General features: G+C 40.0%; 1 protein-coding gene across 1 annotated transcript in view; it reads left to right on the top strand.

The window, feature by feature from the left end:
• The window catches only part of XKR4 (X-linked Kx blood group related 4), a 259,812-nt gene that overhangs the window by 158,080 nt on the left and 89,892 nt on the right, over window positions 1-11,840 (top strand). The window contains exon 3 of the mRNA XM_006769119.1: window positions 8,666-8,865. Coding sequence (XP_006769182.1) covers window positions 8,666-8,865 — 200 coding nt within the window. The remainder of the gene's footprint in view (window positions 1-8,665; window positions 8,866-11,840) is intronic.

Genomic DNA, 11,840 nt, shown 5'->3' with positions numbered 1-11,840 from the left:
AGGAATGGGAGACAAAATGGAAGGCCTGCCCGCCCAGGTTGCTCTGTCAATCTGGTCCCCACTGTGAACAACTGGAGCTGGCAGGCCTAGAAAGGGGAAGAAGAGAGCTTTAATTCAATGACTCTCTGATCCTCCTTGGTTAAGGGTGATCCTATGGGTAAATAGTCCAGGGACAGCGATTAGGAGGAAAAACTGCAGCTTCAGCAAAGTGCTATTTGGTTACCGTTGTGCCAAGCCAACGGACTCAGCAAGAGCTAGAGTGAAAGTGGACTGGAGCCTGGGAGGCAGGACACAGTGAAGTGAGGTGAGTCAAGCAGGATCACTTCTCAACCATATCAAGCCTTCGGGCATGACTTTTGATATTTTGGATTTATAGGGACAATTGTACAAATGCTCAAGAAAGATCATGCTTGTTTGTGCGTGAAGGTCATCAATACATAAATTCAGCCGTCTCATGGAGCTATTGACAAGGAGACAGCTTGGTGTTAGGAATCCCAGCCTTGCCTTCTAGAAACTCACACTTCAAAGGCTACTCTGAACTACACAGTATATCAGGTTCAAGACCATATTAAGGGATCTAGTTAGTTCTAACCCAAATAGCATTTTAATATAAGACCAGTGGCAATTCAGTCATGGGTAGTTGACATCTTTTCCTGGACTGGACACCCGAGGTTGTTTAATGACTTAGGATGCTAGAAAGTGGGTCTTGCTATCTCTAGATAACATGGATTTTGGAGGCTGACAAACGTGGTGTCTAGGGTCTGCTCAGCTGCTCACTAGCTGTGAGCTTTCTAATTGACCAAAGACTCTTATGGCAAAGATTCTTCAAATGTTAAAGGGTGTGAATAACACTACCTTTATAAAGTGTCTTGGAAGACCAAAAAAAAAAAGGATATAAAGCATTTTACCCTACCAGTATATGTTAAGTAGAAAGTTGTTATTAATTCCCTTTACCTGATCATGTGCATTCATTCCACAGGACCAAATGGCAGAAGCCAACTTAGAAACTGCTAACATATACTGGCATACCTTCCTGGGGTTAGTTTCATGGACTGCCCCTCAGCTACCATTCAAAACCAGTTTGGAAGTTTGAGTCTGGGTGGGACAGCACTTTCTTTTAAATGTCAGGCAAGGGTACTTTTAATTCTGGGCAATGGTAAAACCACAGAAGGATGTAGGTCGTCTTCTGTTATTTACGAAGCATGCTAAAAATTATGCAATAAACCATAAATTAAGAAAAGCTGCCCTATAAATTTCAATTAAATCTTACATTGCTTTTAATATTTAATACATCATCATGAACACATTTCAATAAACCACAAAAGAAGTCTGGGAAAAGCCTATAAGAACATGTTAGATTTTTGCTAGTATTATTTTTCTTCAAGTCCATCCTCTGAATAAAGCATGAAATCAGTTAGATTATCCTTTATGACATAGTGCAGTGGAGGCCAGGGGTAGGAGTTGTGTGGGAGTCGGGGGGTGGGGAGGGGTGGTGTTGGGGTTAATGGCTGGGAAAAAGGGAACATCTGTAATTCATTCGGCAATAAAGATAAATTTTAAAAACACACAAAATCAAGTCACACTGACCATTGATGTTACTGAATTGAGTCTAAAACACAACATATAATTTTAGTTCATAAATTACCAGAACAACTCAAATTATATCCTGAAAGAATGAGTGTACATGCACAATTCTTTCTTGATTTATTTTGTGATTTTAAAGAAAATTGGCTCAGAGGCACTCATTGATAATAAAACATGTTATGGCACCAGAGAGAGATCTGTGTAGCAGAATGATCAACTGAAAACAAGCAAAGGATTACAATTTTTAATACTTAATTACATACATATTTGTCAATTGTCAGCCAACAAAGATGCATTTTCAGCTGAGTCTGTCTAGCATATAGTGTGGTAAGGATGTTAGTTCTTGACTGTATATATGAATGATGAGGTTCAAACTCATATATATGACATGGACAGCTCTAAGTATAGATTAATGAATTAACGTTTAGACTGATGAGTTAGATAGGCACAAAGCAGGGGAGAAAATATGTACCACAGAATAATACCTTGACTGGCCTATTATAATCTAACTAGAGGCCTGGTGCACGGATTGGTACACCAGTGGGGCCCCTCGGCCTGGCCTGCACCCTCTCACAATCCAGGACCCCTCAGGGGATGTCAGACTGCTGGTTTCGGCCTAATCCCCACAGGCCAAGTGGAGGGACCCCACTGGTGCATGAATCCATGTATCGGGCCTCTAGTATGCATATAAGATCTTTGGTTAATCTCTTCCCACCTTCCCCCTCCCCCCTTCCCCTCTGAGATTCATCAGTCTGTTCCATGTTTCCATGCCTGTGTGCTGAGTGTCTGCCCCCTGGTGGTCAATGCACATCATAGGTACCGGTTGAACTATTGCTTAGACTTTTATATATAGAGATGAGAGTCGAGATTAAAAAGCACATGAAGCAATTTGAAGTTGCTTTGGCAGTTGCTCTCAAGAGCTGAGCAAAGGAATCAAAATACAATAGAAAAATTGGGAGCCATTTTGGGGTTATTGAGCATGAAAGTGAGATGATGCCAGTGATATTTTTGGAGGCTTTATGTCCAGAGGAACAAAGTGCACCATTGGGGTGCTACTGTGAACCTGCGATGTAACTAGGGTGAGGGTTTGAGTGTAAGTGGTTTACTTGAAGGCAATTCTAGGAAGTGCTGGTAGTGGGACAGGGCAGGTAAGGCAGTCAAAGAGTGTATGTTATTGAATAGGTTACCACTGTGGGAACTGGGACTCCAGCCTGCCAGGGAGTAGAGAGCACATTTCAGATTATTTAATGGGAGGCAGCTAGGATATTTAGCCTCCTACTCTCCCTTGTTACTGGCAGAGGACAGACCCAGGACATTAACTCCTCAGCTTTGCTGCCCTGCATATGAGAGAAAACCCTTAGCATGTACCAGAACATGTATGGCAAGGAGCCATGGGCTCACACTCATCCTGAAGGTGTTTGAATTTAGATTCTCTGTGTTTACTCTCCTTCCTTTCAAGTTAAGGGGCAGCCCAGCCACTTCTGACTACTTTATAAGCAAGAAGTTTCTGAATATAACTGGTTTTTGCCAGGATGGCCACTGAGAAAAAGATGGTTCAACTTTTTCTTAGGAGTTTGAAATAACCCTGGCACCTTAGGCAGCCAACCCTGGGCCCCCCTAGGTAGTCTTCCTTCCCCACTCCAGGCCTTGGGAAGGGACCGACTTCCTAAGAATTCACACTTCCCCGAGAGAATTTGGATTCACCCCTGGAGTCACCTCATATATTTAGGTATGGTGCCTTTGGAAGGAAAACCCCTCTCTTGATGGGCATCACACTCATGCCCAGTGAGATGACATGCCAAGCCTATTAGGTTGGCACAATTTCACTGAAAGGGTGATCTCGTCTTGTGGCTTTAAATACTATAATGCCTCCCAAATCACCCTGAGACTTTTGAAAGAGGAGAAAACATATTAAGGAGATAAAAGTTTCAGAACATAATCCTTTATCAAATGTAAGGGGTAAGAGAGGGATAAGATCCTAGCATGATCCCTAAGCTTCTGGCTTAAATGCCTGAATGAATGGTGATATGGATTATCAGTATAGGAGATGGGACAATTTTAGAGGCAATAAGAGGTTTTGAATATTTTTGTTTTCATATACCTGTGGGAAATGTGGAAAGCAGATGGACATATGTGTAAGCAGATGGACATACAGTTTTGGATCTCTGGTGAGGGTTGGAGTGGGAGGTACAGATTTGGAAATCACCAAACAGGAGGAGAAGTCATAGGATTAACAAGATCGAACGTTGATAGAAGAGTATTATCAGTTGAATTGTGTTCCCAAAAGATGTTGAGGTCCTAATGCTCTGTGTCTGTGAATGGGATCTTACTTGGAAACAGAATAGGGTCTTTGCAGATGATCAAGTTAAAATGAGATGTTAGGGTGGGTCTTAATCCAATAGGACTGTGTTTATAGAAAGGAGAAATTTGGACACAAACGGACACAGAGAGAGAGAAAAAGAGAGAGAAAACACCACATGAAGATAAAAGCTGAGATTAAGGTGATGTTATCTATAATCTAAGTAATGCCAAGTTTGCCAGCAAACCAGAAGCCAGGAGAGAGGCACTAATAGAGTCTCCTTCACAGCTTTCAGAAGAAAGCAACCCTGACAACCCCTGATCTCAGACATCTAGCCTCCAGAATTGATGGGCAATAAATTTCTGTTGTGTAAGCTACCAGTTTGTTGTACTTTGTTAAAGCTCCCCTCTGAAACGAATAGAAACAGGTAGAGAGGTAAATGCATGGAAGAGTGAATGATTATTGGTAATGATTGAACAAATACTGTCAGTTCAAAAACAAGTTTGCCAGTCAGAGAAGCCGGAAAGGCTATTCCTAGGCTATTCTAAGAAAAGAACGAGCTTGTGAAAAGACACAATTATAAGAAAGATAACACCAGCAGCTTGCTCTGGGCTGGTCCACAAGCTATAGCTGTGGAGTGGTACAGGAACATGGGTTTTTTCCTGTAAATTGCACTGTAGCACACTCATAACTACTGATAGAGAGAAGTCAAAGACTCGGAAGAATGATTAAATCACTTTTGTGTTTTAAAATGCTACTGTTCTGTAAATATAGTGGCAATGGCAGCAGTTTTTGAATCTACCAAATGTAGCCCATTAAAATAATCAGAGCAAAACTAAAGAATCATGGACAGTCCTATATAATAAAAGCATAATATGCAAATCGACCTAACGGCAGAACAACCAGTCAGCAGAGGGCAGGGCTGGCAAGCAGGTGGCACCAGGCCAGCCAAGGCGCATGCCAGCGGGCAGAGGGAGGAAATGGCTATCAGCGACCAGCAGTGGCAGAGGGGCAATGGGGGGGGTGCTGGCACCGTCCCCTGATCGGCCTGTCTCATCACCTCCCGCAGAGGGAGGCTGGGTGGCAATGGTGGGGTGCTGGGGGTGGCGCCATCCCCTGATTGGCCTGGTGGCAGCGTATAGCGGGGTTATGGGAGTGGTGCCGTCCTCTGATCCCCTGTTCTCGCCTCCTGCAGAGGGAGGCCAGACTACAGCTTAGGGAGCGGGCCTATGCCATCAATAGGACATCCCCTGAGGACTCCTGGACTGTGAGAGGGTGCAGGTTGGGCTGAGGGACAACCGCCCCCCACCCCCCCAGTGCACAAATTTTCGTGCACCGGGCCTCTAGTGTATATAATAAAATTTAGTGCTGAGATCTGCCCTTAATTACCCAGGAACAAATTAATGACAGCTTATAAGAGCCTTGTGATATCAGCAACTACACAGGGAGAGGCAGAGGGAAGGCCTTGAGATGAGGAGAACCTCCAAATCCCCAACAGGCACTCACTGGAAAGTGCATCAGGCCAAATTAGAGGAGCAATAGAGACTAGAAGTGTGCTCTCAATGACTCAATGCAAGAGTGAGCCAAAGGGGACTGTAAGGCATTAAGTGTTTATGCTATTAAAGCTGAGTCATCCCTAACAAACTGAAGAGCCTTCCACAAGCCTCTACACTAAGGAGAACCTGCAGGAATGGATTTCAAATTGAGCAAGACAGGGACATCCACAAGCAATGAAAGAAGGAAGGGGGAGGGGAACAGAGGCAGCTGATCTCAGAAAGTTAACAAGGGATGTTGTTTTTATCACTTCACAAGAACAAGGGAAGAAGGCCTCTGAAGTTTTGACACCAATAAAGCTATGCTAGCCCACTTAACCTCTCCTGAAAGTACATGAAAATTAAATTAACTAACTTTTGAATTAACTAATTTTTAAAACTTGTCAACAAGAAAAATTTCAAAATTATTATGAGAAAAAAGGGAATAAGAAAAATAGTGATTTTTCTACATATAATCAAAGTGTACCAGGAAAACACTTGTAGAAAACAGATAAAAACAAATATTATAAAATGACCTGGGATAATTTAAGAAAATTATAAAAGCCATTAAAGAACAATACTGTATAAGTCATAATTAGAAAAAGCCAGAAAAGAAATGAGTAGAACCCAACCAGGTTCGATCTCCAGTGGGGGTGCATATGGAAGGTAGTTGATCAATGATTCTCTCTCTCTCTCTCTCTCTCTCTCTCTCTCTCTCCTTTCTCGCTAAAAATCAATAATAAACATATCCTCAGTTGAGAATTTTTTTAAAAAAGAAATGAGTAGAAAAGCTAACATTTAAGAAAATGATATAATTCAATATAGAATTCTCATTTTTAAAAACAATTAGGTCAGAAATGAAAATTCAACTCAAATTTTGACACTATTCAAACACCATAATTTGAAGATTCATAAAAGATGGAAAGGAGGAAAACATTTTATATGAAAATCAATTTGAGATTAAAAATATTCAGAGAAGCTAATAGATATAGGAGATACAGAAGATAGAACATAAATAAATAGGAGACCCCAAAGAAGAAACAAAGCAATGGATTTAAGAAGAAATACTAAATACTGTAGGTTGCCCTAACTGGTTTGGCTCAATGGATAGAGCATTGGCCTGTGGACTGAAGGGTCCCAGCTTCGATTCTGGTCAAGGGCATGTACCTTGGTTGCGGCCACATCCCCAAGCTGATCGATGTTTCTCTCTCATCGAAGTTTGTAACTCTCTATCCCTCTCCCTTCCTCTCTGTAAAAAATCAATAAAATATACTTAAAAAAATAAATAAATACTATAGCTCTAAACCACTTGAAACTGCATATTAAAACTTGAAACTACAAATGAAAGATTTTTTTCAGACTTTCCTACAATACTTTATGCAATAAAGTAACAGATTTAACATGCTCAAATAAATAAATTGCAGATCTTGGATTTTGCACGGCATATGCATGGATTTCTTTTTTAATTTTTTTAAAATATATTTTATTGATTTTTTGCAGAGAGGAAGAGAGAGAGATAGAGAGTTAGAAACATCGATGATGAGAGAAACATCGATCAGCTGCCTCCTGCACATCTCCCACCGAGGGTGTGCCTGCAACCCAGGTACATGCCCTTGTCCGGAATCGAACCTGGGACCTTTCAGTCCGCAGGCGGACACTCTATCCACTGAGCCAACGGATTTTACAGCTATCCAACCGGACCCTCCAATGAAAAAGTTGCCCAGGTTTTTCTGCTTTCTCACTTCCTTGCTGCATCCCTACTATTCTTCTTCTCTCTTGGCATCCAAGAGCCTTTGTATTGGGTAGGTTCAGTTCTTTCACATATCCTAGAAATGGGCACTAATCTCCAAGTGAAATTGTGACACGTTAGGGTCTACATAGCAAAAGAAACCTTATCTTCACCCAAGGCAAGATTGATAGCCATGTGCTGTTATAAACATGCAAGAACTCAGAGAACAGTGTCCCTGTGCACCTTTTTAAAAGATCGACTAGAGAATAAGCTTCAGACAACCAAACATACTGTAAAGATTTTGACAAAAGGGATGCAGAAGTAGTCTAGCCCATAAAAAAGAAGGGTGGTAGATTCAGAATATCAGTATTTTCAATCCCTAAAGAGTGAGTGGACCGAGGATATGATCATTTGTGGATGATGACACCATAAAAGAGAACATTAGTGCCTCCTCAAGAAAATACCCCTCAAGGAAGTCCTTAACATCACCTGCTAAAAACGACCAAACTTGAATCTGATCAAAATTCTAATACTACCCACATGAAGAAAACACAAAGAACAGAAACGTTAACCACACCACACAAATACAAACATCAAGATCAAGACAATAAAAAATATGCAAGAAATGAAAAAAAATGGAAGGGGAATTCATGGTGTAAAAAAGACTTAAGATACATATCAAATACTCATCATGTGTGGGCCTTGTTTGAATTGTATTTCAAATAAACTGTGAACAAATATAATAGGGAAAAAATGAACACTGAGTATTTAATAATATCAAAACTGTCCTTATATTGTAAGTATAATAATGGTATTGAACTCTTGTTTGTAAATTATCTTAATAAAATACTTACAGATGAAATAACATGTCTGGGAGTTGCTCCAAAATAATTTCATGGCAGGGAGTAAAAATACAAAGGGGAAAAAAATTGGGAATGTATTGGTAATGACTTAATCTAGGCGAAAGGTATAGTGGATTCAATATGCTATGCTTTTTCTCCTTTGGCATATGTTTGAAATTTTTAATGGTAAGTTTTTAAAAGACATAAGGAGTATTTACAAGCCCATACATTCTAGTCCTTAGACTTGCGTTGTGCCCCAGGAGAAATCCATCTTCTGAACACTGCTGAGCACATAGAGAAACTGACCCCAGTGTGTGTGTGTGTGTAGATTTTCAAAATAGCAAATCTCTCTTTTTTTTCCAATTTATTTTTATTTTTATTTTCTTTATTGATTACTCTCTTCTACGCCCAAGTTTCTAACACATTTCACCTCACTCCTCATATTGCAATGCAATCGAATGCTTTTAGTGAGGATTAAAATTGCAGTGACTTCTCAGAGTGAACATTTAAGGATAAGGGAACTCAAACAGTTAACTTTGGGCCTGAAAATAAGCCACTGGAGTAATTGTTTCTTGTGTGTGCTGGCATATGGTGGCTTGCAGAAAAAAAAAAATAACCTTGGTGTTTGAATTATAAATTATCACTCATCTCTTTCTTGTTCTCCATGTTTTCTTTCTAGATATTTCCACACAATATACTTAGGTATTCGAAGCCGACAGAGTGGGGAGAATGACAGATGGAGGTTTTACTGGAAAATGGTGTATGAGTATGCAGATGTGAGTATGCTGCATTTGCTAGCCACCTTTCTGGAAAGTGCTCCACAGCTGGTCCTGCAGCTCTGCATTATCGTACAGACTCATAGCTTACAGGCCCTCCAAGGTAAGGGCTTGCAATTTGGTTTCTGAATTTGGGGGAAGACTGACTGGCTACTTTTGTCACATCCAAGGAACTGTTCTAATACCCTTTGTTGATACAGGCCATGGTGCTTCCCGTTATGTTCCTGGTGTCTGGCACTGAATTTGTGAATGATGCCTGTTTTGTTCTTGGCCATCACTTGTCAGCTCTAATTTATAGAAAGACATTTGTTTTGGCCTTCAAGTTGCCCTCTGTGTAGGAAAAATGAATTTTATGATTTTGCACTTAGCCACTATGAAAATACAGTTAACTAAGGCTTTCTGGTTTGTATGCTAGAGTAATATTTCTTTTACAAGTTGAATAAGAGTCAGAGCTCTTTCTCTCTCTCTAATATCATCTATCTATACATATGAATATTAGGGTAATCTCTACAATTTTCTTTTCACTTTAAGAACCAGCGATTAAGAGAAAATGGTAGGGATTAGCTTAGTATTTTAAAAAGGACACCTGGGGAAAAAATGTCAATATTTAACGATATATTGTTTATACTAAGTTTTATCAAATGAATCTCATTATCAGATTAATATTTTCATGTTTTGCTGTGTTGTTTGATAATCTCCTCAGTAGCACTCTCCCATTTATGACAGATTTGCTCTGATGTTTCTGAGGGCCTGCTGCTCAAATCTTTTCTAGAAGCAGAAAGATTAGACAGACCAGTGGTCGACAGGTGGATAAATAAGTAGATGGGTGATGGATAGGTAGCCATTTTCTATAGAAAGAGTTTCCTGGCAATGTGATAATCCTGTTACTAGATAGATGTTATTAAACAGTTCACGCTCTATGCTCGTTTTGTTTCCATTTCAGCAGAGCTTGCTGAGGCTTCCTCTCTGCACACACAGGTCTGGGCCATGCTCTAACTTGAGACTTGATCTGGTTGGTCTGGGGAATCTCTACAATAGCATTATAAATTTTCATAACTAGAAGCACATTAGCTTAGGCTGAGTGCTTTAAGGAGGGAGTGGGAGAGACATATTATAGGTAGAGGAAAATGGAGGGTATCCTGTAGCCAGTGACCCATTTATTTATGAATTCCTGGTTCAAGCCTGGCTCCACGCTGAAGTAGCTTTGGTCTAAGATGTTTGAAGAAAACTCCAAAAAGATCCATGGGGTGTGATTCTCAAATGTCAGAAAGCAAATGGGAAGAAAGAGAAAGTGGAGTGTTTGAACAGAAATAGAAGAGAAAATGTGGGAGAAGGCAAGGCCTATCGATTAGTTGTGAGTGGCTATGTTTAGCAGTGAAAGCTGCACACGGTGGATTTGGCTTTGGTTTTTCTCATTTCTTACTGTGAGATCTTGTGCAAGTCACTTAACCTCTCTGGACCCCTCTTTCTCAAATGTAAAGGTCACAAGCTAAACCAGGAGACCATTCTTTCCATCTTTGCATCAATAAATGCCCAACAAACTCATAGGGCCAGGCATGCATTAGAAAATCGTCTATAAATGAGCATACAACTTGAAAGGCAACATCAAACAAAGTCTCTGTCAAAGAGTCCAGCACTCATGTCCAGAACAACTTGGCCACTCCTTAGTGTAGTTACACAGTGAAAACTCTGGAAAAGGAAAACCCAAGCACCAATGTGGAGGGTTGCTAACCACCTTCCTGTGGCCCAAGAGTACTGAGTGTCTCTGCTAATTGTCTAAATGACTTAGAAAATTATGAAGACGTTTTTATCCTAAAGAGGGTGGAGATAGAGGAGGAAAGTCGAGAGAGGATCTAAGGAAATGAGATCATCTTTCATTTTGAGAGGTTTATGTAAAATTTTATACAAAAAAATAGAAAAATGATAATCTTTAGTTTTTATCAGACTATTAACCCAAAACATAGGCATCAATATGTATGTTGCTTGGCGTTGTGGCTCTTTTCTGACACCACATATTCCCAACTTCCCTGCTAAGCTCACATTTACATCAGGTTTACCACAGACTTTGGGAACCAGACCTCATCCTTGGCCAAGGCAAGCCTTGATGTCAAAACCAGAAAGTCGTAGGGAAATTATGTTCCATATCACTCCCATGGGGGTCAGACAGGTTGATGCCAAGATCACTAGGATCCATGCCAGTAATGAAGCACACGGTGAAGAGCAAGCTCGCTAGGTTAATCTTACGGCTGCCATTTTTTAACAAGGAAGGTGGGCAGAAAGTTGAATTAAAAAACCAAAGAGGGGAAATACCTGACAGTGAACAACAACAACACAACCTCCTGCAAATAGCATCAGGCAATACTATAGGAATCCTTTTCCATTTCGAAAAGAAACCTGTCTTCAGAAAGAGCTTCTAAATCCAATAATCCTCCTCTGATAAATGACAAAGGAACGAGCTTATAAATTAAATTGATATGAATGATAAGATCAGAGCTTTTCCCCTCTAGAAAAAGAAAAATTAATGTGATGGAACCTAGTCTAACTTATATTTTCATACATCTTTATAGTAAAAGATGCTTGAGATTTATGTGTAAAAACACAGGTTGTGTAGTGTATACCAATAATCAGTGGCATAACACCTGTGGAGAATTTGCAAATAGCTCTGAATTAAAATCTCTAAAATATTCTTATTTAGCAAATGGAGAGTGGTCCTAGGTCTGCAAGTCATTTTTGTATATGACTATGTCTAAAATTATTTTTTAGGATAGAAAGAAAATTGCTTTTTAAACCTGACTTTAGCCATCTACTACTCACTGAAGGACACTCTTTGAAAACCAATGAAAAAATCAAACAAGAAATATGACATTTAAAAACTTTTCTTTAAAAATTATATTCTTCTTATGGAAGTTGATGTAGCTCTGCAATATACTGTTAGCTGTGAAAATCTTTTCTCCGCTCTCCTTACTTATTGAATAATTAAATCAGAGACAGCTCCTTGTGCTGCAGGCTGACAGGTTCCGTGGAGAACTGTTCAAGTATAATTGTTTCTCAGTTTGTACTGTTCCAGGAAGGACAGAT

This window comes from Myotis davidii, unplaced genomic scaffold (genome assembly GCF_000327345.1).
Source record: "Myotis davidii unplaced genomic scaffold, ASM32734v1 scaffold1, whole genome shotgun sequence".
Classification (NCBI taxonomy): domain Eukaryota; kingdom Metazoa; phylum Chordata; class Mammalia; order Chiroptera; family Vespertilionidae; genus Myotis; species Myotis davidii.
The sequence above is the reverse complement of the archived record's forward strand: the minus strand, read 5'-3'. Positions and strand labels throughout refer to the sequence as shown.